General features: G+C 46.5%; 1 protein-coding gene across 1 annotated transcript in view; it reads left to right on the top strand.

Annotated features, from left to right (window-relative positions):
* Positions 1–234: 234 nt before the first annotated feature.
* The window catches only part of FAM124A (family with sequence similarity 124 member A), a 98,601-nt gene continuing 73,749 nt past the window's right edge, over positions 235–25,086 (top strand). Inside the window, exons 1-2 of the mRNA XM_042909712.1 lie at positions 235–449; positions 9,883–9,914. Of these exons, the coding sequence (XP_042765646.1) occupies positions 385–449; positions 9,883–9,914 (97 nt within the window). The 5' untranslated portion in view covers positions 235–384. The remainder of the gene's footprint in view (positions 450–9,882; positions 9,915–25,086) is intronic.

Genomic DNA, 25,086 nt, shown 5'->3' with positions numbered 1-25,086 from the left:
CCGGCACGCGCGCGCGCACACGCGCACACGCCCCGTGCACCCACCCTCTTGCGCGCGCACGTGCCCCCGCTCACCCGCACACACGCGGGCGCACCCCCGCGCGCACACGCACACGCTCACACGGCCGAGCGGCGAGGGGCGGGGCCGGGCGGGGAGCGGCAGCAAGTGCGCTGCCGGGCGCCGCCAGGAGAGGGCGCGGCGCGGGGCTGCGGAGCGCGGCTGGCGCCCGAGTTGCTTCCCGGAGCCCGGAGCCGCGAGACGCTCGCAGTGAGCCCAGCCAGCTCGGGCCGGGCTGGGCTAGGCGGGGCCGGGCGGGGCGGCCCACAGGGAGCTCGCCCCGGGTCACGCCGGCGCCCGCCAGCCGAGCGCGGCGGGGAGCGCGCCATGGACCCCAAAACGGGCGGTGGCGAGGAGGATGACTGCGTGGACTCGGGCGCCGAGACCGGAGGGTGAGCCGCGCCGGGCCGGGCCGTGGGCGGGGGACGCTCTCCGAGTTGCGCTGCGGCTGCTCCCTGCCCGGGACCTTCCCGGACCCCGCGGCAGAACCGGAGCCGCTGGGGCCGGACGGGGCCGCGCGGGCTGCCCCTCCTGCCGGACCCCCGGTGGAAGGCAGAGGGGCTGTGGCGGGCCGGCTTCCTCCTGGGCGGTCCCCGAGGGCAGCGCAGCGTGGTCCGTAGCTGCCCCGGGCAGGGCGGGCCCCACCCCCCGGGGGAGGAAAGTGCAAGGACTCAAGGTTCAGAGTAACCCCCCCGCACACCACCGCATCCCGCCCCTCCTTGCCCCCCGTTATCGCGGAGATGATGTCGAGTACCCGGCAAATGCGGTGCCCCCCCCCCCCCCGAGATCATCGTTAGGAGATGCGCTTGCACTTGTTTCCACCTTCTACGAGGACTTTATTCTTCTAGCCCCGCAGCTCTCTGGAGTCCGGGCTGGGGGCTGGGGACGGGAAGAGGATAGGACACCCGGCACCTAAATTCTTTCAGAATCCTATAAGAGGGTGACATTTTTCATTCCCGGCTTTATTGTGCTTGCTGAGACCCGCTGCTCGACTCCTATTTCTCCGCCGAACTTCTCTCTGCGCACCTGTCCCAGCCTTGGGTACAGGTGGGGTGAAAATGGTGCTATGATCCAGCCCTGCTTAAAGAAACAGCTTCATCGGACTCAAACATGTAGCCCAGACCTTTATCTCTGGGGACTAATTAGCCTTCTCCCAACGACACGGTTTTCCTGAGTGGGACAAAAGACCGAGTATCTTTAAGGAGATGAATGTCATTGTAAATGCTTCCACCCAGCTCCTATCGCCAGAGGATTTCCCTGTGCAGAGTCAGCAAACGTCCAGGATGCGAATTCTGACCCAGGAGGAAAGGATGTCCTTTCCTCTCTGGAGTAACCCTGGGGGTGGGCTGGAGCTGCCCAGATTACAGAAAGCCTCATTCCTGGAAAGTTGAGGACATTTAGACTATAATCTCGGGGCTTGGCAGCCCTGTGAGGACAGGAAGAGAGTCCAGTCCCAGAATGGGCACAAGGGGTTAGGCTTCCTAGGCACTCACTCCTGCGGACCCAGCCCCTGCAGGCTCCACCCATTCCTAGCCCAGATCTGGGACCTTACACCCTACAGCAATGGGCTTTCCCTGTCATCCCAACTTGCAATCATTTATGGCTCACTGTGGAACCCAGTTACATTCTGGTGAAGTAACCTGATTCCAAACACTGCACTCCCTTGTTTTTTCCCCCCACACATAGTGTATAAGGCATTTATCAACTTTAATTGAAGATCCTTGGCTTTTTTTTTTTTTTTCCCTTCTGCTCCTAGTTAGCTAGGCCATGAATAGAAGAAGAAAACAAAGCAAAACAAACTAGCTCGTTTTCAGCTGGGTTAAATAAGGCACTAACAGGTTCATCCATTTTCAGTTTACAAAGCTCACCTAAGACAGGTGTTTTCCCCAAAGATTCTGTCCCGGAGAAGTGGAGGGGAGGCCCTGACCCAGGAGTGACAACTCCCTGGGATCCCCTCGAACAACATGACAGCTGCCAGGGTTCCTGGGAGGGGCTTGCTGAACATACGGACACCAGAACTTCTGTTCACTGCTTCTGTCACTGAAGTGTGTAGTTGTAACAGAATAGAATTGTTTACTTATGGCCTTAGTAGCATCCTTAAGCTAAAGATCAAAGTAAAATGGCATGCACTGAAATAAAAGAGTTTTGATGTAGAGTTAGTAATCTTGCATTGGCCACATAGTCATATATTTCCTGAAATTTGGTTTGGTGACGAAAAAGCCGCTCGCAGTTTCCTAGCTTTTGCAGAGTTTGCCCCCTCTAGCCCTCTCTCGCTTTCCTAAAACTACCTGTCGAGACTATCTACCAAGCATGTAGAAAGCACTTAATACGTGTTTGCTGTCATGACTGTTTTTAAAATACAAACCTGATTCTCTCCCTCTCCCTTCCAAACTTTTAGCGGCTCTGGCATCTATAACAAAGAGCTTAGACTGGCCTATGAGTCCCCCTGGTGTTACGGGGTCCTCCTCTGTCTCTCTGGCCTTATTTTTCGGCAGGACCGCCCTCGTACTCAGCATCAAGCCACATGAGCAAGGTGTTTCTGATTCCTTGCCTTTGTCGGGCCGCCCTTTTCGCCAGCTATGCCCTTCTCCACCTGGCATGCCTGTCCACCGGGTGAAACTCTACCTTCATTCCAGACTCAGCTCAAGTGACACATATGCTCGGGCAGGGATCGTTAATTTGAGGTCCATGAATTGTTTGAAATTTTATGCAAAATGATGCTCTTTGTGGCTTTTTGTGAGAAGAGACTGGTTTTTCATCAGATGCTCGAAGTAGCCTGTGATCCCCTCCAAAGGAAGTTGGGTAGCGTAGGAGAAGTTTCATTTTCAACATGTTGTGTCTGAGGTATTGGGAGACGTCTGAAAGGTGATGAGCCAGCCGTTGAGTGTATCTGTCTTAGGAGCTCAGCCTGATGACACTGCATCGGGGAACCGTCGGCCTAAAAATGGCAGTTGCAGTCCTGGGAGCAGATTTAAATCAACTAAAGGCAGTAAATAGCAAACCCTTACTAGCATTTACTCCATGCTGGGTACTGCGCTGAGCCTTTTATGTAATCCTTCAACAACGCTGTGAAGCAGGTACTATTTAAGACCAGCCTTGAGAAGTGGGTGAAGGAGGAGGAGCTAATAAAGGGGCCTAAGGGAAAGTAGGCATGGGGACCAAAAGGAGGAATGTGGTTTCCTAGAGGCCAAGGGGAAGAAGGGAAAGGCATCAGCTGTGCCACTGAGAAGTGCATTAAGATGCAGGAACGCGAGGTGCTCTTTTTCTCAAACGGAGGTAAGGAAGGATGGAGTAGAGGAGTGGTGGAGGCGGAAGCCACGTCCTCTCCTCCTGACTCCAGGAGGGAGCAGAACGTGCTGCAGAGGAGGTCGCTAGAGTGCTGTGTCCGAGACAGGGAGGGGTGAGGAGAGGCCGTAGCAGGAGGAGGGTAGAGGGGGTGCAGGAAGGATTCCCGAAACATAGGCAATAATCGGTCTCCTATAAATACGTGTTTATAGAAAAGACTCTGTGAAAGGGAAAGAATAGAGATACAGAAAAACCGATGGTTTGTGACGTCCACTTTCTGAAAAGGTGGAGATACGTTGGACTTCAGACCCCTCGGTTAGATGGGCTTTGCATAGAAGGGGAGGCCCGTCTCTTCTTACAACCTGGCGGGGAAGATGGCTTTCCGTTCCAGGCAGGTGCGACCCCCTCCCTCAGGAAAATGGAGGGTTTTTTTTAATAATTTTTTTTTTAACGTTTATTTATTTTTGAGACAGGGAGAGACAGCATGAACGGGGGAGGGTCAGAGAGAGAGGGAGACACAGAATCTGCAACAGGCTCTGAGCTGTCAGCACAGAGCCTGATGTGGGGCTCGAACTCACGGACCGCGAGATCATGACCTGAGCCGAAGTCGGATGCTTAACCGACTGAGCCACCCAGGGGCCCCAGGAAAATGGAGGTCTGAAATAGTTTGGGCACCGCTGAGTGAGAACCCGCCTGGGATCACTGGGATCAGTGATTGTGACTGGATGAAGGTACCGCTCCACCTTGCTATTTACTTTCCTGAAGCGGTGGTCAGCTCCTTAGGGACAGGCAGTAAGGGAGACGGTGAGTGGTTGAGATCATCAAGGTTTGGGGGGAGAAGGCCTATTGCCAGGCCAGTGTGAACAAAACATAGGAGCAAGGGATTTGGAGGTATCGATGGAGCTATCAATCCTCTTGGCAGCATGATCAAAGAGAAGGCTCTAAGAATTTTTGTGCATCCCAAGTGCCGGTGGGCAACTGTGCTGCTCACTCTGACATTGACAGTCAGGGGTGCCTGCGTGGCTCAGTCAGTTAAGCTTCCAGCATCGGTTCAGGTCATGATCCCACAGCTCATGAGTTCAGGCTCTGCATCGGGCTCTCTGATCCTCTGTCCCCTTCTCTCTCTCTCTGCCCCTCCCCGACTCACAGGCTCTCTCTCACTCACTCAAAAACAAATAAAAACATTTTTAAAAAGTGGCAGTCAAAAGAGTCGGGTTACTGGGGTTCAACTCTGTGCCTTTAGTTTTCTCTGCTGTAAAACGGGGATGACGATAAAAGTACCCACCTGACAGGGTGCTTGTGAGAATTAGCCTCTACATTTAAAGCCCCTAGAACAGTGCCTGGTGTAAGTGAACCCTCAGTACGTTATTTCTCATCATGCTATTACTACTGTTACGAACAACACTCCAAATGACAGACTTACAGTTGTATTTAATAAAAATGTGTATTTCCAGGTGCCCTCAAGATCATATGTTCTTTATACTCATCGCAGTGGATGCTCTGATGTTTTTCAATGCCCTAAGAAATTTGATCATCGTTCAGAACATCTGCGAGAGGATAGGATAAATGTTATGATTTTACAGAGGAGGAAATGGAGGTTCAGAGGGTGCACGACTAGTTAGTGGCCTAAAATGGAAGCCTGTGTCTCCAGCATGCTTCCCACCTCGTGCCTCTCAAAGAGCCATCGATCTGCAATTAATTCTCGTTTCCTGCTCAGGCATTGTCTTTTGCTCGAAATGCTATCTCTGCTGTCTGACCCACCTGGTACAGGCCAAGATTAAAGGCAAACTAGTATTCTTCTGTGGCAATTGATGTCATTTTGAAGCTCTCCTTTTCCAAATGCACGTGAAAGCAAGCTTTGTGCTTCTGTGTACTTTTCGTTAGAAAAAAACTGGCAAGCCAGTTACTATCTTAAGAAACTATCTTAAGAAACAGAATCCCTTAACAGAGGGACAGGCAGTGTTGTTGTAAACCAAAATAAAAGACACAGAGTGAGACAAATGCTTTACAACGGGTGTTTCATTAGTGGTGTCTCCCAGATTTGGCTTCTGAGACACTCTTTCAAATATGACCGTTATCTGATAAATTATACTTTTAATACTGTATAAACGTTTGTGTACTTATTTTGAGAGAGAGGTGAGCGGGGGAGGGGCAGAGAGAGAGAGAGAGGATTCGAAGCAGGCTCTGCGCTGTCAGCACAGAGCCCGACACGGGGCTCACACTCATGAGCCATGAGATCATGACCTAGGGTGAAGTTGGATGCTTAACCAACTGAGCCACCCAGGCGCCCTGGATTATTTTCATTCAGAAGGTTGATCTGGCACTAATGAACCTCCACTTCCATGTCACCTGTCACTGAGCTTCTGAAAACATAGGGTCATACCATGCCCTTTGGGTGACCTCCACCTGACATTTCAGTGGATTTAAGAGATAGCAAACAATTCACAGGTCTACTGTTTATAAAGCAGGTGAATGGGAAAGGTTAGGGGGAATAAATTTGAAGATGGGACAGGTTTAGAGAACAGTAAAAGGTGAAATCTTGCAGGGAAGACAGGATGATCTATTAGGCACTCTATTATCTTTGTGTTCAAGGTGGGGCTAGTTAGCTCTAAATTACCATGGCATCTAATTCAATGGACTGAGAGCTAACAGATGAGATCCATAATGCACTGAGCTGATGTTTTAGAGAAACCTCAAGATCAATATTACTAAAATGCCAAGATCAATTCTTCTGCCAAGATTTTCCTGGAAAAGAGAATTTAAGAAGGTATATGGCTGCTGACAGTGATAACCTGTCTTAAGTGCAGACCCTTTTATATATAATCCCTGTATGTATAATTGTAAGTAAACTACAGTGAAGGCACTGCATCTGACTTTCTGGTCATTATTGGCACAGGTACCAAATAAATGTAATGTTTGCAAATGTGTCTCCTATATGTGTCAGATGTGTGAAGATCTACAATCCTTGCATTATTCTACTTGTCTGTGTCATGTGCCCATACATTTTCTTCCTAAAATTCATGGAGTCCCCTTTCATGCTTTATTCTCGTAGAGTTGAATGTCTTGTGCAAAACCAGGTGGATCAATTCTTAGGATGTGAGACCAATAAACAGGATTCACTGCTGTTCCCTCCTACCTTAAAAAAAGAGCATCTGACTTCAGCTCAGGTCATGATCTCGCGGTCCGTGAGTTCCAGCCCCACGTCGGGCTCTGTGCTGACAGCTCAGAGCCTGGAGCCTGTTTCGGATTCTGTGTCTCCCTCTCTCTCTGCCCCTCCCCTGCTCATGCTCTGTCTCTCTCTGTCAAAAATAAGTAAACATTAAGAAAAATTTTTTTAAAAACTGGAGATTATCTGCCCCTCCAGAGAACTGTAGTCATTAGCTGAAACTTTTTGAACCTCTTTAAGCACAAAATTGTTTTAAGCTTTACAGTTTGTCTTTCACCAGCAATATAATAATTGCAGTAAATAATCTTTTGGAGTTATTTGGAATGTATTTTATGAGCTATAAAAGTGCCCATAGCTTGACTCAGTTCCTGTTTCCCCTCATGATAATTTTTGTAAGGAAAAGAAAGTAAATCTCAAGCTATATTTATGAGTATCTCATCTCTGTGTGCTTTCAGAAGTGAACAATCAGAAACAATCATATAGCAAACAACAGGCAAATGGTTGAATAAATTATAGTACATCACTTTACAATTATAATTACAGGAACTATAGCAACATGTCGTGACGGTATTTGGTGAAAAGAGCAGTTTAGAATTGTATCTCCATCATTATGGCAACTGTGTACAAATTACATAAACAGGATCAGCGGTTGGAGAGCACTGTGAGTCTTTAGGTGACTTTTCTTCCTGTTTGATTTCCGTTTTGATGGTGGACAGGGATGGAGGTTGGGGTGATGGATGAGACTGCAGAGCTGGACAGAGGCCATCATTCATGGAAAGAGGGGTTTATGTGGTACACTGTTGAGCTGGGGCTTCATCCAGAGAGTGACAGGATCAGATTTGTGCTTCGCCAAAGACTGGCTGCTGTTTGGGGAAGGAACTGGAGCGAGACGAGAGTGACAGTCAGGAGACTGACCAGCTGTCAGGCCTGACCCAGGCGGTGCCTTTAGTCACAAGAACTACATACAGAGAGATGCACGGCCGGGACCTTTGTTACACAAGCACCTAGCCTAAAAATACTGCCGTTATACCTTAAGATTCTCGAAATAGATGTCGCATGTAAATTCCATTCTTCATTCACATCCATCTGCATGCATGCCCGTATGCATTTGTGAAACGCATCTGCCTCAGGAGTATTTGGAAAATCCTAGCTGAAAATACACATTTTTAATACATAGTCCAATCACACATTGCCATTGAATGTTTCATTTGAATTGTCATGAAATTTCTTTAAAGCCTGACCATCCTAAGATGATCATATTGGATTGGGATTGTTTGGTCGTTGCAAAATGCCTGTTGACCATTTGTTGCATTCATATACAATTACATTTCTTGTTTTGTTTTTTTTTTAAGTTTATTTATTTTGATAGCAAGAGACAGGGAGGGAGGAAGAGAGAGAATCCCAAGCAGGCTCTGCTCTGTCAGTGCCAAGCCCGACATGGGGCTCAATCTCACAAACTGGGAGATCAGGACCTGAGCTGAAATCAAGAGTCAGGTGCTTAACTGACTGAGCCATCCAGGCGGCCCTACAGTTAGATTTCTAAGTTTTGTCCTAAAGTTAATTTAGTCCCCCTGGTTCCAGAAAGAATTTAATGCCCCAACACTGGGGTTAATGATCCTGACCGTCCTCCCTTGCATTTTCCTTAGCCAGCGTGTCACCATGCCCCAGCCAATCCTTCCACCTTTCAGCTCCTGTCTTGCCATCACCCTGCCCTCGTACTTCAAGTCCCTATCGTTGCTCACCTTCTGGTCTCCTCACCAATAGTATCAGTTTAGTTTCCTAACCAAGAATGTAAAAACTTGGATTAGATGTAGGCGGATGCAGTTTGTAATACATAAAGGGATTTGCAAATGTTAGTAGTTGCTATTCTCTCCAGCTTTAAAATTCAGTGATTCTGTAACTGCTAAAGCATTTCATTTGAAAAGGGGAAACTACATGCTGTTTTCCTTCCATTTTGTTCCTCTACCAATAAATCAGTGCATCATTTGGCATGAGAGATGTAGGTTATTTCAACGGGTAAGAGGTGTGCTTTTTTGTGATGTTTTTTGAAGCTTTGTATATGCTTTGTTGATGTGGTAACAAAGTCAGTAGAGTGAAAATTGGATAATTTAAGAAAGGCAACATGAGGCTAAGTAAATAAAAGGAGGGTGTATGTAGAAAATTAAACATAATTAACTACTTTATTTGCATAACCATATCCCCTAACTACCACTTGCATAATAAATCCCTACGTGCTTGAGAGATTAATTTTCTACTGAGAATGACTTTGGGACACTGGGGGGAGAAAACCAAGAGCTTCTATACCATATACGTTGCCAGAGAGGGAAGGCTTCCCAGCCACACAAGTAGAGCAGAAACTTCATAGAGATTAAGCAGGCAGATCCTTGGCCAGATTCCCATTCTCACAGAGGCTGAGTGCCAGGAGCTGGTCTTTCAGCCTAGAAACTGATGGGTAATTTCACCCTGGCCCTTACCCTGCCTTTTTCCCTTTCCCTATCACAGCCCACATCCTGTTACTCTAATATGCAGCAGGATTTCGTCTCAGCTGGAACTGAAATCAGTCAAGCATCATTGTGCCTTTGTGTTTCCTGAGGGCCAGCCACACCCTGATTGTGGAAGCCCTCACGAGCCAGGGTCCCTTCACACTGCTGCCGCCGGGTTCCATCATCGCTCTGCTGATGGCAGCCAAGAAACATTTCCCCGTGGTGTGGAGCTAACTTGAAGGGTGCTCATTTGCGGAGGTTTAACCTTCTGGAGAATCATGAACCCCCTTGAGAATGTGTTGAAAACTTTGAGCCTTCTCCCCAGAAAAATAAGCTTCCATTCAAAAATTTGCCAGTGAATTTAGATGGTTCAGGACCCAGCTGGTCTGCCATCTTGGAGATCCAGAGAGACCACATGAAGGAACCCCGCTTTCTGAAGTGCCTTTGGGGGTGCCTGAGTGGCTCAGTCGGTTGAGTGTCCAACTGCGGCTCCGGTCATGATCTCTCAGTTCATGGGTTCTAGCCCCATTTTGTGCTGTCTGCTCTCATCATGGAGCCCGCTTTGGATCCTCTGTTCCCACCCCATCTTTGCCCCTACCCCACTCGCACGCGTGCTCTCGCTCTCACTCACTCTCTCTTTCTGAAAAATAAACATTTAAAAAAATTTTTAAAAAATAAAATGCCTTTAAATTTTTGCCTTCACATTCAGACGTAATTTTATTTTACACAAAATCCCTCTGCACTACAATTTTTGATTTGTGGTATTTCCTCACATTTAAATGGCTACTTACCACACTGTAAGACTGTTTTTTAAAATTCTGGCATGAAGAAATCATTTGGATAAAGAAAAATAATGTCTAATCCTACTAACACCAAGGTTTTGTGTTTCAGGTCTGACTACAGCCACATGTCCTCCACCAGCAGTAAGTATGGTTTAAATGTCCTTCAGCACTGGCCTCTCAGCCCCACCTACCTGTGTAACCCATGCTTTAACAGAAGAATCACCCAAGGTATCCTTGCCGAAGAGCATGATGCAGGATCCTCTGTCTCTGAAAGTTGGGGCTTTTCCTGGAGAATTTAATTGTACCTTGATTTCAGAACTAACTAGCTCTAAGAACTAACTAGTTCTTAAATTCTCCAGGAAAAGCCCCAACTTTCAGAGTCAGAGGATCCCGTATCATGCTCTTTGGCAAGGATACCTTGGGTGATTCTTCTGTTAAGGCCACTACTTTCCCTTTGGAAACTGAGTCTAGAGGAAGTAGCCTAGGCTCCGTTAGGACGGATGCTTCTAAAACAGCCTCTCTGAATAATCTGAGGTTACTCATTCATTCAACAAACATTTATCAAAAACCTACAGCCCAAAGGCTAACAGCTCAGAGCATGCATGGGGTGGCCTCGGTTCATCTGCTGGGTCAATGTCCTCCCTTGTAGTTTTGTATCTGCAGACAGATGTCATAGGTGATTGTCCTATGTGGTTAAAAAAAGAAGTGATTGGGAATATGTTTATAAACACACTGTAAGCATAGAAAAATATGCCTGTATTAAACGCTAATTTACAAGTAAATCTACTCATGGGAAATTAGGCCTTATATCTAGGAACAATTTGCAGTGATTAGGATCACTACATAAATGACCAAAGCCATTCAGATTAATTAAACACCTATTTTAAAATAACAAAAAATTGTCTTACAATAAAAGCCCTGATTATTTGAATCAGTAAATACTGAATCGTTTTTCCTATCTTACTTCCCTGTTAAGCCTCAATTCTAAATAGTACTCAAATGGAAGGCCACTTAATTGGATTATTCTATTTATTGATGTTCTTGCTTAGTTTTCCTTTGCAATAAGAGACTGTGCAGAAAGCTGTATTTCTGGAATTGTAATTTAGTGTCAAATTATATTTAGTTATTAGTATAACTGCGGCGAATAATCTGTGATCATTTCAGCCAACTGGAGACCCAACATTGCCCCTTAGTTATTAAGAACCATTAGTAATAATGAGAATAATGCTCCAGTGATTTGCATTCCCTCCCAGAAGCTTCTGGATTCCTACAAACCAGGGAAGCCTGTCTTGAACTCTCTCTCTCTACGCTGCCATTCTCATTCCACTCAGTTTTGCCCAGAAGCTACATTTCTTTAAGAATGATTTTTATGAAATACTTGCCTAAAGCCTTTGCTCAATTCGTAGCTCTCAAATCAGTCCTCTGGGTCACAACAAAGCACCTCTCTTGTCAGCGAAACCGGTAATTTGGTTTGGGACGCTTTCCTCTCCATTATTTTAATTGCGATCTCTGAGTTGGAATTTCTGTCAGTGCAACTGGGATCAATAGCCGTTTATTGCTCTTCCTTTTCTCTTTAAACGTTTGGTGATTCCTGCCTCAGTCTTCAGTGTTGGGACCTCTAGGTAAGTGAGGATGTGTATGCATTTCATATTTTAGTTAGGAAATGTATTTGGCTATAAATAATAGAGAAAAAAATAAGGACTTAGGTAGGGGTTTGTTTTCCTCTAACATTAAAAAAAAAAAAAAAAAAAAAAAACCTCAGAGGAGACAATGCAGGTCTGATAGGGAAGCTTCTTTTATCGTTTTGCTTGGCTTTTGGCTTCTGTCCTTAGGGTTGCCTCCGAGTTACAAGATGGCTGCCTCTACCACAGGCATCACATCCTTGTTCTGGGCAGGAAGAAGGGGTGAGTGGATACTGCTGGGTCCCTGGCTGTCTTTGCCTAGTGTTTGCCTGGCCTGTCTTTCCTCCCAGCCAGGAGCACAAACCCTGGCCACACCCAGATGTAGGAGAAGGCCCCTTTAGCAGTCAGTGAAAGGTAACAGAGTGGGCCCTTTCTGAAAAGAAAAAAAAATTAAGGTCTGAAGCCTTAAATCTGTCCTTTAAAAACATAAGTTTGACAGTGCTCTAATAATAAAAAGTATTTTCCAGGTAGATGTTAAAAACCTCATTTCCCCATGAACGAGATAATCACATTCAGAGGACTGAGTAGAAAGATTTTACTGTCCATCCTGAAGGATTCAGTTCTAGGGTCACTTCTTGTCACAGCCCCACCTGTGCCAACACCCTCTATGTGACTGGCAGGACCCACAGAGCTGACTGGTCCCAGTTCCCACTTGTCGTCGTGACCCTGCATCTCATCGTCATTCCCTTGCCCTTGGGCAGTCTCTCTGAATGACTCAGTTCTGATTTCTGGTTGGGATCTGAGCCTTGGTTCTAACCATTCACTGTTAGGAAATGGATTTTTCTGTCTTCTAGTGGTTCCTGTTCAACATTCACATGATGCTCTTTTATCCATTCATTCCTGAGTTCACAGGGGCATAAGAACTTGCGTGGGTTGAGCTAGGGTTAGAGTCCGTTTGTCCACGGTCGGGTTTCATCATTGCTAGAATTGGCAGGAAAGCTTCCTCCGAGGGCACTGGTTGCTATTTAGGTATCCTCTTTTCCCTCAGAATGCAGGGGCTGTTTCCTCATGCTGCCTGCCCCTGATGGCAGAAGAAGAAAGGTCATCACCAAGACAAAGTAGTCAAGCAGTGGCATGGGACTTAGGTCTCCTACATCCTACTTCTGGAATGGAGTCAGGGAGGGCATGCGGCTCACTGGGCATTCTGTTTTCCCTTGACCTCAAGGATCTCAGAATCACATTTCCATTGAATGTGTTTGGTGTCACTTTCAGTTCTTGGGGAAGTAGCTGAGGAGGCTTCTTTAATGGATAGTTTTGTAAATGGGGTGAATGTCAATTTGGGTAAGTTTTTTTTTCTACTTGCAATGGGTCCCTTTGCCTTTTTTAGATTGACAGAGCTGACAAGCTTTTCCTTCGTGCTTTCTACAAAACGAAATACACTGTTAACACTCAGATCTCAATAAATCACAATACTTCCTAGGAAGGATGAATTTGATTTATACTCCCAGAATTTTAGGTGGTTTTTCCTGAAAACTGGTTAGAAGATCATCAAGCCAGTATGTACAATTTGCATTCTTAAGTGATTTAAATAAAATTTATAAACAGGATAAAATAAAAACAATAATTATGCTGGGAGAAGAAAATCAACTGTGCCAGGTAATGCTAATGAAATTCCCATCATGTATGATTGAATATTTTCATTCAAATAAAGATTATAATCAGACTTGGAGAATTATTCTTAGAATACGTTGGGAGCTTAAAAATGGTATCTTTAGGACAATGTGACATTTCTTGAGGATCTCTAGCCCCAGGATAATGCCAGGAGAAGGGGGTCAAAGAATTAACTAGTTCTCTTTATTGGAGACTGTTCTCCAACAGCCTCCTCTGTTTGCCCTCCTAATCTGTGCCTTAAAACTGCTCCTTCTCACAATTCAGGTATAGTCATTAACTCTTTACCGTATAAACTGCCAGTGGCAGCAGAAATGCCTCACAATTTTGTGCCACTTCATACTTTTCAAAATGCAAATGGTAGAAGATCCTTTGAAGTGATACCGAGGCCCTTGGCAATGCCCTGAGGAATTCCCCGTATCTGAAATTATGGAGAAAGGGTCATGTACAGCGTGTTCTGCTGATTTGAGCCTCAGAACGCATACCAAGGTATGCAGGGAAGGGACACATCATGGGGTGGGCAGGAGTCACGGAATCTGTTCTTCAACCCACGCAGCCCTCAGATTCCTGCTCTCCTGTTGTTTCCCCAGCTTTCTTTTCCTAGCTCCCTGCTCTGTCCTTCCAGTGACTCAGGCAGCTTCCCTGTTTCCTGCCTGCATTCTCCCTGCTGGTCCAGAGCTCCCACAGGCTGTAAGTCCGGTGGAGTTCTGTCCTCTTAGCTTTCCTGGGTCCGCCATATCTGTGACCTGATGCCGCGGGCCTCTGGACACAATCTCTTCTTGAGGAAAAGGGTCAAGTGATCCCAGGCATTTTTCAGATAGGAAAGTCAGGCGTCTTCAGTTCATCACAAGGCCTTGTGGCTGGTTTAGAGCTGCTACAGGGGCTTGTGGGTCTTGCCTTCCTGCTGTCTGCGAGGACATCTTATCCCTTCCTAAGGCTGCCTCGTCTCACAGGCACATCTTTCCACATAAATACCATCTTCTCCCTTTCATGTCTTCATAGTCTCATCATTTCCTTGAAGTTTTAAGGTATTAAAATACCCCACGTTTTAATTTTGTCTTTGGCCACATCTGTGCCTCCCCTCAGCACAGAGGGAAAGGTCAGCCTCATTGCGATTTAATTAGTAAAAGTAAGGAGCCTTGAAGGCAATACACTGAAAGGACATGGGGTGCTCTGTGGAACTTGTTGCTGGTGGGGAAGGTTGAAATAAAAATGATCTGTGGCTCTGTATCCAAGAGCTAACTTCAGACTTGGGATAATGAAATTCATTGTTTTCTTTCTGGGTTTGTTAGACAAGTTATTGACAGATGGATGTTTTAAAGAAGCCAGTTGTGCAAATAAGGACGGTCAGTATCTTAGAGAAGGTGATGGTAGCCAATTTAACTTTGATCCATGGGTAAATTTCATAGTTTTCATTTTTTTCTTCTGTGTACAATACTTTCTCCATTATGATTTTCAGAATAAATGCTTGCTCCTGTAGGCTCTTATTTCCTAAGATCCGGAAAAAACCCAGATCTATTCATTAATCCTTATGAAGAACAATTTTAGCCATTGTCTGTGCATAATTTTGTGACCAGCATGAAGTTGGCAATGTACACAGTTTTTCAAAGAGACTAAAACATCCACCTGTCCATCCCCAGCTAAACACTCCTATTGCAGTGAAACCATCAGAAGAAAAGTCACGAATTTTCTCTAGATCAGAATGTGGCCTTGTAGGCAAAGTTGGTTATGGATAGTAATATGGTCTGTGGGGCTAATCTGACAAGTGTCTTAAGTAGCTTCATTCAAGACTATCACGACTGTCATCCATTTCCCACATCTTCAGTGTCCTAGGGGCTCATTAGTGATACTAATGATGTTTGATATACTGTCATAAAGCCAACAGGTGACATAAAACAAAGCATGGGAGAAACACTCTACTTATTTCCAAGTAGAGGAAAGTCAGGGTTTTGAACTCCTACTTGGTCATTCCATTGAGCTGGGAGCTCTTAATTTTGCAGCATCCAGAAGTGAACCCTAAATAAGAACGATTTCCATCTTCAGTGTGCATTAAAAGCACGCTCGCGTCCAGGACTGCTCTTGAAGGAGATTCAGGGTGACCTGCCACATAGCTGGAATGAATCTGCAACCCTAGGCAAGGTCTCCGTGAGTGGCCTTGTGTTGGACGCTGGTGGCCCTGATAACACAGCCCTCCTAGACATGTGGCCATGGCTGCAGAGACCAATCGGAAATCATGAAGATGTTTTGCATGTGGACAGATAGTCTGCTTGCTTTGTCCATTCTGTCCTCCTCTGTGGCTCTGCCTTCCACGGTGACTGTAGGATTAAAGCTTGGACTCAGAAGTCTCTCTTGTATCCCCTGGCAATGGGCACCTGGTACACTTACAGCCATTGCTCCTGTCACTACGTGAGAAAGAGCCCTTAAGGCTTCTTCCCTCCTCCTGGGAATGCTCTGGCCTCCTTCCAGCTTGCCCTGACTTTTAGAGAGAGGGCCCTGCTGTTGGTGGCTCTTCTCATGCTTCCAAGCGTCGAGGCTTTCTGTGACAAGCATGGCTCCTGGTTTGAGACGCTCATTATGTTCCTGGACCTTCCTCTTAGATCTGGAGCCACTTAGCATGTAGCTTGCAGGAAACTCTAATGAAAAGGCCACTTGCGTCATTTTTGGCAAGTCTGGGTCTTGAAGCCACTCAGGTGGAGGCTTAGCCGCAGCCTGAGAGCCACAGAATGTCAGCTGGTGCAGGTTGGGGTCCACTCGCTCAGCATTTTGTCAGCTGCCCAGAGAAGGTATTCTTGGTCTGGCAGAGCACATAAATCTCCAAACTGGAAAACTTGCTACTCAGAGTATGGTCCACAGACCACTGCTTCAACATCGCCCCGGAGACTATTAGAAATGCAGAATTCCAGGCCCCGCTCCAGACCCCCTGAGCCATGTGAGTTGTTTGTACTGAAGTCTTAAGGGGCACTAATCTAGCTCATCTCCCCAGTGAGCAAGGTAGGTATGGTCTATCCAGATTTCTTTCAGATTCTGATTTTTAATGGCATAATCTGTATACTCTTGGACTTGTATAATATCTACATGAGAAAAAAAATTCACTTGACAAATGTTTAAATTATAGATTATTGATCATTTAAAAGAAGAAAACTGTGTTCCTCTCCTGAGTAGTTCATTTTAAAACATAGAATTTTGTCCTTATCTCCTGAGTAGTTTGTTTTACAACATAGAGTTTGTCCTTATCAAGCAAGCTAGAGATGTGTGTTTGGGGTTTTTTTGTTTGTTTTGTTTTTGTTTTGTTTTGTTTGTTCGTTTTTTTGAGAAGCAGGCGCCAGCCTTATCTGTAAGATCACAGACTAGCAAATGAAGCCTGAGATGAACGAGGGTACTGGAGCTGAAAACCAGTGCACTTAGACGTTATTGGACAGTGTGGGTTCTGTACGGCCAAAGTCCTCTGCATGGGAATCCGGAAGGCTGGGAAACACTGGTATTTGGCAGTTGGTAAGAAAAAAGTGACAAGCAAAGGTACTCATTAGGAAATCAAGCGGCGAAGACCATCTACCACCTAAACAACTCCTTTGATGCTCTGTTACGCTGGCATCCGCTTCCCCCCAAATAGGGTGCAGTCCAATGGGTCCAAAGATAAGTTCTAACTGTGTGACTTCAGCTCCTAGAGGTGGTGTCAGTTTCTGTCCAGGATAGGAAGGAAAAATGGGGGCCGACTTCTCACAACCACATTCCCCTTTAGAAGCTGAAGTAACCCTTCAGGGACAGCTGGTCTACCGGGGTCGTCCGGACTACCCACCCCAAGGAGGGAGGGAACACAGTCAGCAGTGAGTAGTTTCCATCCCACCTTCCTGACATGCTTGGCGCTTTCTCAATTTTAAGTAATTATCATTACTCATATAATACATCGTCATTGTAGACAATTCAGAAAATACATATTAGCAAAAAGAAGAAAACTCAGATTGCTACCATCTAGAAATAACCAACAGTCGTAATTTGCCTTTATAGATTTTTTTCTGAGCATCTATATTGCTAGAGTTATATATTATTAGCAAAAATAGTATAGTTTTATAGTCTAATTTTCTCAATAAGTATATGTGAACTTCTTTGTTGTCAGTAAACTTCTACAATAGTTTGTGCAGTATTCCATTGTATTTCTTTACATTCACCAGTGCCCAGTTGTTGGCTTTTTTATTATTATAAACAGCATTGCCAGGAGTATTTTTATACTAAATCCTTGTGTGTATCCTTCATTATTTCCTTAGGATAAATTCCTACAAGTGAAATTGCTATAAGCATGTAAAGCTTTTGATGCTTACTGTCAGCTCATTCTCCAGGGGTACCATTTCACTCGCCCCCCCTGGCATGGATGAGGGTGCCAGGGCCTCATAAAAACTGTGATTTTTGTGAATGAAAAACAATATTGACGGATACACACACAATAACAATGGTCAAAAGTGCTCTGAAGAGACGGTGATAAATGGGGAGACTCTTGGGTTTTGGAGACCTGCAACCTGAAGTCTTTTCTGTGTTTCTCCTGAAAAGTACAGTATTGATTACACTCCCACTGTGACATAGCAGCAGGAACAGCCAGCAAATCCATCAGTACTCTGCACAGGCGTTATGACAAGTTGGAAGTGTTTGGGGACTATTGTGCAAAAAGCCAGGTCGTACCCACTAAAGCTTACGATATTCAGAATTGATTAGGAAGGCAAAGAGGATCCTGCCCATCTTCCTTCGTTTCTTCTTTGTAAACTTTCTCTCCTTCCTCCACGTCAATCAAACGTCTATTTTGTACGACCCGCTAGTTACGGAAGGGAAGGAATATTCCATCTGCTCTCCCTCCCCCTCTTGTTTTTATCTCACCTGGCATCTCCTGCCACTATTGTTAGCACAGAAAGGCAGTGCAGCCTGTGACTGGAAGGCCTCTCTGTCCTTTGTAACAAGAGCAGTTGTGAGAAGTCCTTCATTTGTCTGTTGCAGAGAGAGCTGGGCTTCCTCTGTGATTCGTCTTTATTTCACAGCCTCAGGCTTGAGCACAGCGAGGCTAAAATGTGTGTAGGTCACGGATAACCTGGACTCAAGCTTGGACGCATCTTTCTATGAGGTGGCATGCTTCAGGAGTCACATTCTCGCATTTTCTACTCTCTGTTGAGAACTCTATTTGAACCTCCTGTTATAGTGACTATGAATTTTTACAGTCACATGCTCAGGCATAAGACTAGAACCACTGTACTTACACTGAAGCTGAACTTCACTCTGAGCTGCCCTCACGCCTAGCAGCTGAAGGCACGATGCTCTCTGCTGTGGGACCTCCACCCCTGCAGGCCTCGGCCCAGAAGTTTCGGTACATGATCCTTTCTCGGAAACCCTCTGCCATCCAGACGTCGGTCAGGTCCCTTCCAGTCTTCTTCCTTCCACCGGAAGCCCAAACCTGACAATCTCTGAGCTGAAAAGGCCACTCTGGCAACATGGCACGGGTGATGCAGGGGGAAAACCCTCTCTGCTCTAGGTTTTTAGCTTTTCTTAGCTCAGAAAGCCTCTTCTGTCTCCAGAGCCCCAGCCCTTGCAATAGAGAGCCTTTGCCCTTCAAGACTGTTTTCTCTGCTGTGATCTGGAAACTATATATGAGTTCAGGAGCTTGACTCATGGGCCTATCTGCCCCCACCCTCCTGGAAGCCATGAACAGCCCTGAATGTGCAGGTGGAGGGCCACAAGGCAAGAAGAAAATTGTGGTAAATGGGAACTTTGGGTATTCTCTCTAAAATTCATCTGCTGTGTCGTTTAGAACACATCTCCCACTTTGTTTTTCTTCTCTTTGTCATGTGTGAATACCTTGCTTCCTGAGGTTGTGAGCTCCAGAAGGGACATGTGTCCTCCTGCTGTGCAGTCGTTGGGGCTGTTTACAGGAGAGCTGAAGCAGAGCCCCTAACTGGGAGTCTGAGAGATGTCTGCTCCTTTCTAGACCTGCCATTAAGTGGCCGGTCAACTTGGGCAAGTCGCTGGACCTCATCTGTGACATGAGGAGGCTAGACTAAAGGCCTCCTCCATCTTTAATTTTCTAGTCCTGTCCAGTAGGCTTGTTCTTCAGGGAGTTGGAAGGTAAATATTTTCTAAGGAAATGGAAACAAGGACCAGGAACGTGTCAGTATCATGTTGAGATTGGTCAAGCAGTGGAACATTTGATCGAATTTTAAACCAGAAAGAAAAAAAAAAGTCCGCAGGCTCCCTTCCCTGCATTGCTAGTTTGATCCTGAGCAAAGCCAGCACCAGATCTCATCACTGGTCTTCCTCCTGTGGCGGTCAGGATATATTTTATGAGCACCTACGTAGTGCTTTTTCCTAAAACGGTTGTAATAGCTAAACGTTTGATTTTTCAACATCCTGCCAGAATAAATCCCTTTGTAAAATAAGTCTTAATTGCTGTAATTGTGAGGACTTCTCCCACCAGCTCCAGTTATTAGAGGTCTGGGGTTGGTTGATGAACAAATCATTGGGGTAGGTTTTGGTCACCGTCCTCCTCTTCTGTCTGTTCCGTTGTGATAGATGTAACTTACCTCTCAAAACACAATGAATATCCTAACCCCGTTGTTTGTGAGCCCTGCTGCCTCATCTCCCAGTCTGTAGAATTTTCTTGAGGTCCTGGCTCTCAGGATGACTTTGCTACTGCTGAAAATGACAAGGTATATATGAAGCCGTTGAAAACGAGTGCACATTCCTGAGTAGAAGAAAGGATTCTGTGTCAAATACTAGCATCGCTTCTGTCATGTCGAGCCCTTTACCTTTTATACTCCGAGGGTCTTTGTCCAGTATTAAGCATCAGACTTTGGTGGGCAACAGACCTGTGTTACCTTCTCATAAACTTTCAAAATCACTACAGTCGTAAGGACTTAGATAACAACTCTGCCATCAAGAGATGGCCCTCGTTCCTACCGCTTTTCTACCTTCTCACACTAATGACCTAGCAACCTCCTAGTCCCCTTTCAGAATTTATGCCAGGCTGTGTTGGAATTTAAAGGGTCTTTGTTGTTGCTCTCTGGTGAGTGGCTGGCCTTTGCTTCCCCCTCTTCTTCCTATCTGGAGGTTTATTTCAGAATGAAACTTAGAAGTACGTACAAAATAAAATGCATATTTCCTTTTCAAGGGGAAAAAATATGCAGGGTGTCTAAAGACCCTGTCTTACTTTCTCTATTATGTCGTCCTTAACAGTGTCCTTAATAGGGTCTCAATAGTGTAGCAGGACACTGGCACGCCAGTGCCACACTTCCAGATCCCTGACATCGTTCCTGCAGCAGATGGTGAGAATAGAGAAGGCAGGCAGCTATCGTTACGGCTGTAAAAGGCCTAAGGATCAGAAAGATTCCACATTGTTTTCCTCTGCCAAATGAAAATACAGGTTTTGGCTTAACCACCTCAGCCTATATTGCATTTTTCAATTACAAGAAAGTACTGTGAACTCAGGCTGAGAGAGGAGAACTTTTTTTTTTTTATTTTTTTAATCTTTCTTTATTTTTGAGAGAGAGAGAGAGAGCACAAGCAGGGGAGGAACAGAGAGAAAGGGAGACCCAGAATCTGAAGCACGCTCCAGGCTCTGAGCTGTCAGCACAGAACCCCATGCGGGACTTGAACTCACGAACCGTGATATCATGTCCTGAGCCGAAGTCGGAGGCTCAACCGACTGAGCCATCCAGGTGCCCCGAGGAGAACTTTTTTTTTTTTTTTAATGTTTGTTTATCTTTGAGCCAGAGAGCGAGAAAATGTGGGCAAGGGGCAGAGAGAGGGAGAGACAGAGGACCCCAAGTGGTTTCTGCGCTGACCACAGAAAGCTTGACGTGGGGTTTGAACTCGTGAACCGTGGGATCATGACCTGAGCCAAAGTCGGACGCTCAACCGACTGAGCCACCCAGGTGCCCCGAGAGGAGCACGATTTTATCTGCATTATTCGGATCCCCAATGTTAAAAAACCTTGCGTGTCACCTTGTTGCCACCAGATTCTCGCTATTCCCACCCTGCCTCTAATTTTGGCTTCGGCTGGGGCTGGCACTGGGGTCAGCCTTGCCACTTTCACAGCCCAGCATTGGAGGTCAACCAAAAGCCTTGTCAAAATCCTAAAACTACTAAGGATTGAGAAAGCCTGAGATTTTATCTTAGCTATTGGCGGGGGCAAAGGGAATTGCTTCAGTTTGTTCATTAGTTCAGAGGTTTGAGGAACTAGCTTTAAAGGAAAACTGTTAAAAAAGAAAAAAAAAAAAAAAACGATGAAGGCAGGTTATTCATTACATTCGGGATGAATAGACTCTCTGGAGAAGGAATTTGGAAGCCCCTTTCTGAGAGCCTTCACTTCAGGCAGGCATTCCCGGGAAGACCAGGCAGCTTAGTGGGGGGAGGCTGGCTCTTTTGTGGCACTTGACAATGGAGTCGGTTTTGTGTTCGTCACCCTGGAGCCTCTTTTCCTCCCGCTTCCTGACCTAATTTTTCTTCCCAGCGTCCGCCTGCGCCCGGCCTGCCTTTGTTGCACACCCGATCCGCCGTCTCACCTGGGTTTTCTGCCACTCGGTCATGAGGGTCTGGTTGACCAGACCAAGGATCCAAGTCCCTGAACCGCTCAGTGCCACACAGAGGGGCTTTAGAAATGCAAATAAGGAGTTTATTCAGCCTCCTGCATATGCGGTTCCAGAAATGTCCAGGCAAGCTCCAGGGCCAAATTCCCTAAACCGGCAGCAGCTGGAGGTGCCCTTGGTCTGATTCTTTTAGCCTCTTGTGGCACTAGAATGGCACATGGTAGTTTATTCAGGTGATGCTAACTGGTTGTGGCTGTTGCCTTGGAAACCTGTTACGGTACCACGTTCAGGATAGGTTGCTCCGTGAAGTGTCTGTCCCTTGCACTTAGCTGCCTGACTTCATCTTCTATATTTGCTTGCTCTGACTCCCCCACTAGATTATAAGTTCCAGGAAGGCAGAAAGTCTTTCGTTCCCCACTATCCTGCGGTGCCCAGCACAGAGTAGGTGTTCAGTCAACATTGCCTGGTTCAGTAAATGATTTGTATTGTAAGTTGTCGGTGATAAATGGTGGATAAAATGACAGAGACGTCAGCCATCGTCCAAAACTTCTAGAAGGAGGCATCTGAACTTGTATCCTGAGAGTTGGCTGGGCCTTGCCTTTGAAATGAGAGATCCGGACTTTGAACTAGACATACCTGCTGCTGGGAAGGAAATACTTTGGGGACACACAGTAGTTTGCCAGTTCTGGGAGGAGGGCCAGCCTGGCAGGCTCCAGGCAGTGGGAGACAGCACAGGCAAGAATGGGGTGAAGCCCCCCGGGTGCGAAGGATGGCAGGAGTCCCGGTGCAGGCAGCACTGAGACAGCTGAGTGGGAGGTCCGGCATCAGGATGTCCGTCAACAGGCAGAAGGACCTCAGTCCCTGCCCAGACTTTACCAGACTCCAGCTTAACGTGTCCATGCAGGCCCGGGATTGCCAGAAACTGCCCAGGCATAATTGTCCTCCTTCATTCACGGCAGAATCTCCTGCCGCATTGCCTGAAGGAGCTGAGCCACACTTTCAGGGCCCAGCCAAGCAAAGCAAGGACGGTGAGCTAGAGAGCGAGAAAGCGCACAGGTACAGAGCACGGAGACCCTGTTCTGGGTGGGCCCTTGTCAGATCCATGAATATTTCACCTGCAGCGTGGGGAGAATACACCTTTATCATGGTATTGTTTTAAACTAAATGAGATAATATATGTAAAGCTTTTAGGACAGTGTCTGGCAAATAAGAGCTTCATATATGGTTATTACTGTCTAAATTGTTATCTTTTGAACTTCAGAGACCCAGGGCACCTGGGCGGCTCAATCAGTTAAGCGTCTGACTCTTGATATCGGCTCAAGTCGTGATCTCACGGTTCACGAGTTAGAGCCTGGCATCAGGCTCTGTGCTGACAGCACGGAGCCTGCTCAGAATTCTCTCTCCCTCTCTCTGCCCCTACCCTAGTCATGCTTGCTTGCGCGCTCGCTCTCTCTCTCTCTCTCTCTCAAGAGAAATTTCTATTAAAAAAAACAACATTTTTTCTTAATACCTAAATAAGAGACAAGGGATATACAAGAGAGGTGAAATATTGGGGGGAAATGTAACAAATACACAGATTCATAGTACACCTTCTGCCTCATAGAAGGCCTGACACTTACAGTGCTTTACTTAGAGCTGCTTTTTGTTTTACATTATCAAAAAAACAAAACAAAACAAAACAAAAAAAAACTTTGTATGATCACACGGGAAGGAATCTGACAGCTTTGGTAATACCTGTAAATTTGTGAATAGCTCCCATCCTCTAACCGGCCCTGGGGAAGTCCGTCTGTTGCCCAGTTCATGTCTGGTCTGTGTCTCACCCTAAGTGAACAGGTGCGGTCTGAGGCCCTCCGAGAAGACGTGTAATAGATACGATAAACGCAGAGCGTCTCCCACAGTCGCAACATCCCTGCTTCTCCAGGGAGGCAGAGAGGCTTTCCGTGACAATTAATTATTCACATTTCCTCTCCTTCCCCTCAAATACTTGGTTTCCTATCCAGCTCCAGGAGGCACATTTTCTCTGGGGTGTGGATAACCCTAGCACCCAGCACCCAGTGACGGTTTGGAGCTTCACACTGTGGCTCCTGGGGCCCGTTTATTTTAGGGCCTCGTGCAGTGGGCACGTGCTGGTGATGGCTGGAGCCTATTAATGCCACCGCTCACTCTCCTCATTCTTTTCAGGGTAGGATTTTATCGACTTACATCGCCCTGATGCACGCAGTGCAAAGGGAGCTCAGGGGTCGGGTCTTCATCTTCCTTCCCTGCTTGCTCTTGGCTGCATCCCAGGCTGCCCAGGCGAGCTGGTGCTCGGTCAGATGCCTCTCGCCGTGCCCCCACCCTGCTCGAAGGCTGGGCATCTTGCCTTTCTGCAAAGCTGTCAACACGCACTCATCCGCGGGGGCTTCAGCATGGCCTTTGTTACTGCTCTCTCTGGGAAACCTTTGTGTGGCGGATGGAGGTGTCCTGACGCCAGGCACCCTGACAACTCTGTCTCGGGGACTCAGAAGCCACCTTCCCCGCGACCTCTCCACACCCAGGCCTCACGCTTGCCTGCAAGCATGAGAGGGCAGCACTCGGATGTAAAGACCTGGGTGTGTGCCATCGGGGAGGTGGTTTCTGGATTCTTCTTCTTCACACACCCAGGGCCAGAAGAAAGAGATGTAAATGAGTGACCAGGACATGGAGCTGGTGGCCGGTGGTTGAGAAGCCAGCCGGCCAGAAGGAGGCAGGAAAGCAGTGGAGAGTGGTGACTAGTAGTGTGACCAGAAATGATGGGGCGGGGCCGCTCTCCTCCTGCTATGAAACGAATACAGCGCTGGAGGGTAAGCACACTTCCCTGCAGAACTGTCCGTGACTGTGCAGACGCGCCTCGGATGCTGTGCGACCTTGGCAGATTACTTCGCCTCTCTGTGCCTCGATTTTCTGCTCTCTAAAATGGAGACAATGATAGTGCCCACCCCCCCCGGGTCGTTTTAAGGATTAAATGAGTTTATATACATAGAACACTGAGAAAGTGCCGGCCCACAGAGAACATCATATGTGTCTTAGCTAACATCTCTCCACATACGTGGCTACGCACACACCCTGAGAGTGGGCTCAGTATCTCAACGGGACTGCCTCACTGTTCTGACAGCTCCTTTTCTCAAATATTTTTTCTACTCCATATGTCCTTTTCTCCTCTCGCAGAAATCATCTGTAGTTTTCTCAAGTACATTTCTTCATCCCCTAAATCTTTCCAAGCCTTTCTACCTCTTTCTGTTCATACTGAACATTCATAAATGTTCAGCAAAGTCGCGTGTCCCCACTGTTGGGAGATCAAGTGACCACGGAAAAGTGAAATACGCCTTTTACTTGGCTGTGGTACCTTCCCCTACCTTTGCTGGAGTTGCCGACCAGTGGGAAATTTCATTGGTTTGCCTTGTGCTGCACTTCTGCTGATAGTGGTTGTTCAGCGAAACAGAAAGT

This window comes from Panthera leo, chromosome A1 (assembly GCF_018350215.1).
Source record: "Panthera leo isolate Ple1 chromosome A1, P.leo_Ple1_pat1.1, whole genome shotgun sequence".
Taxonomy (NCBI): domain Eukaryota; kingdom Metazoa; phylum Chordata; class Mammalia; order Carnivora; family Felidae; genus Panthera; species Panthera leo.
Note: the sequence above shows the minus strand (reverse complement) of the source record. Positions and strands in the feature narration are given on the sequence as shown.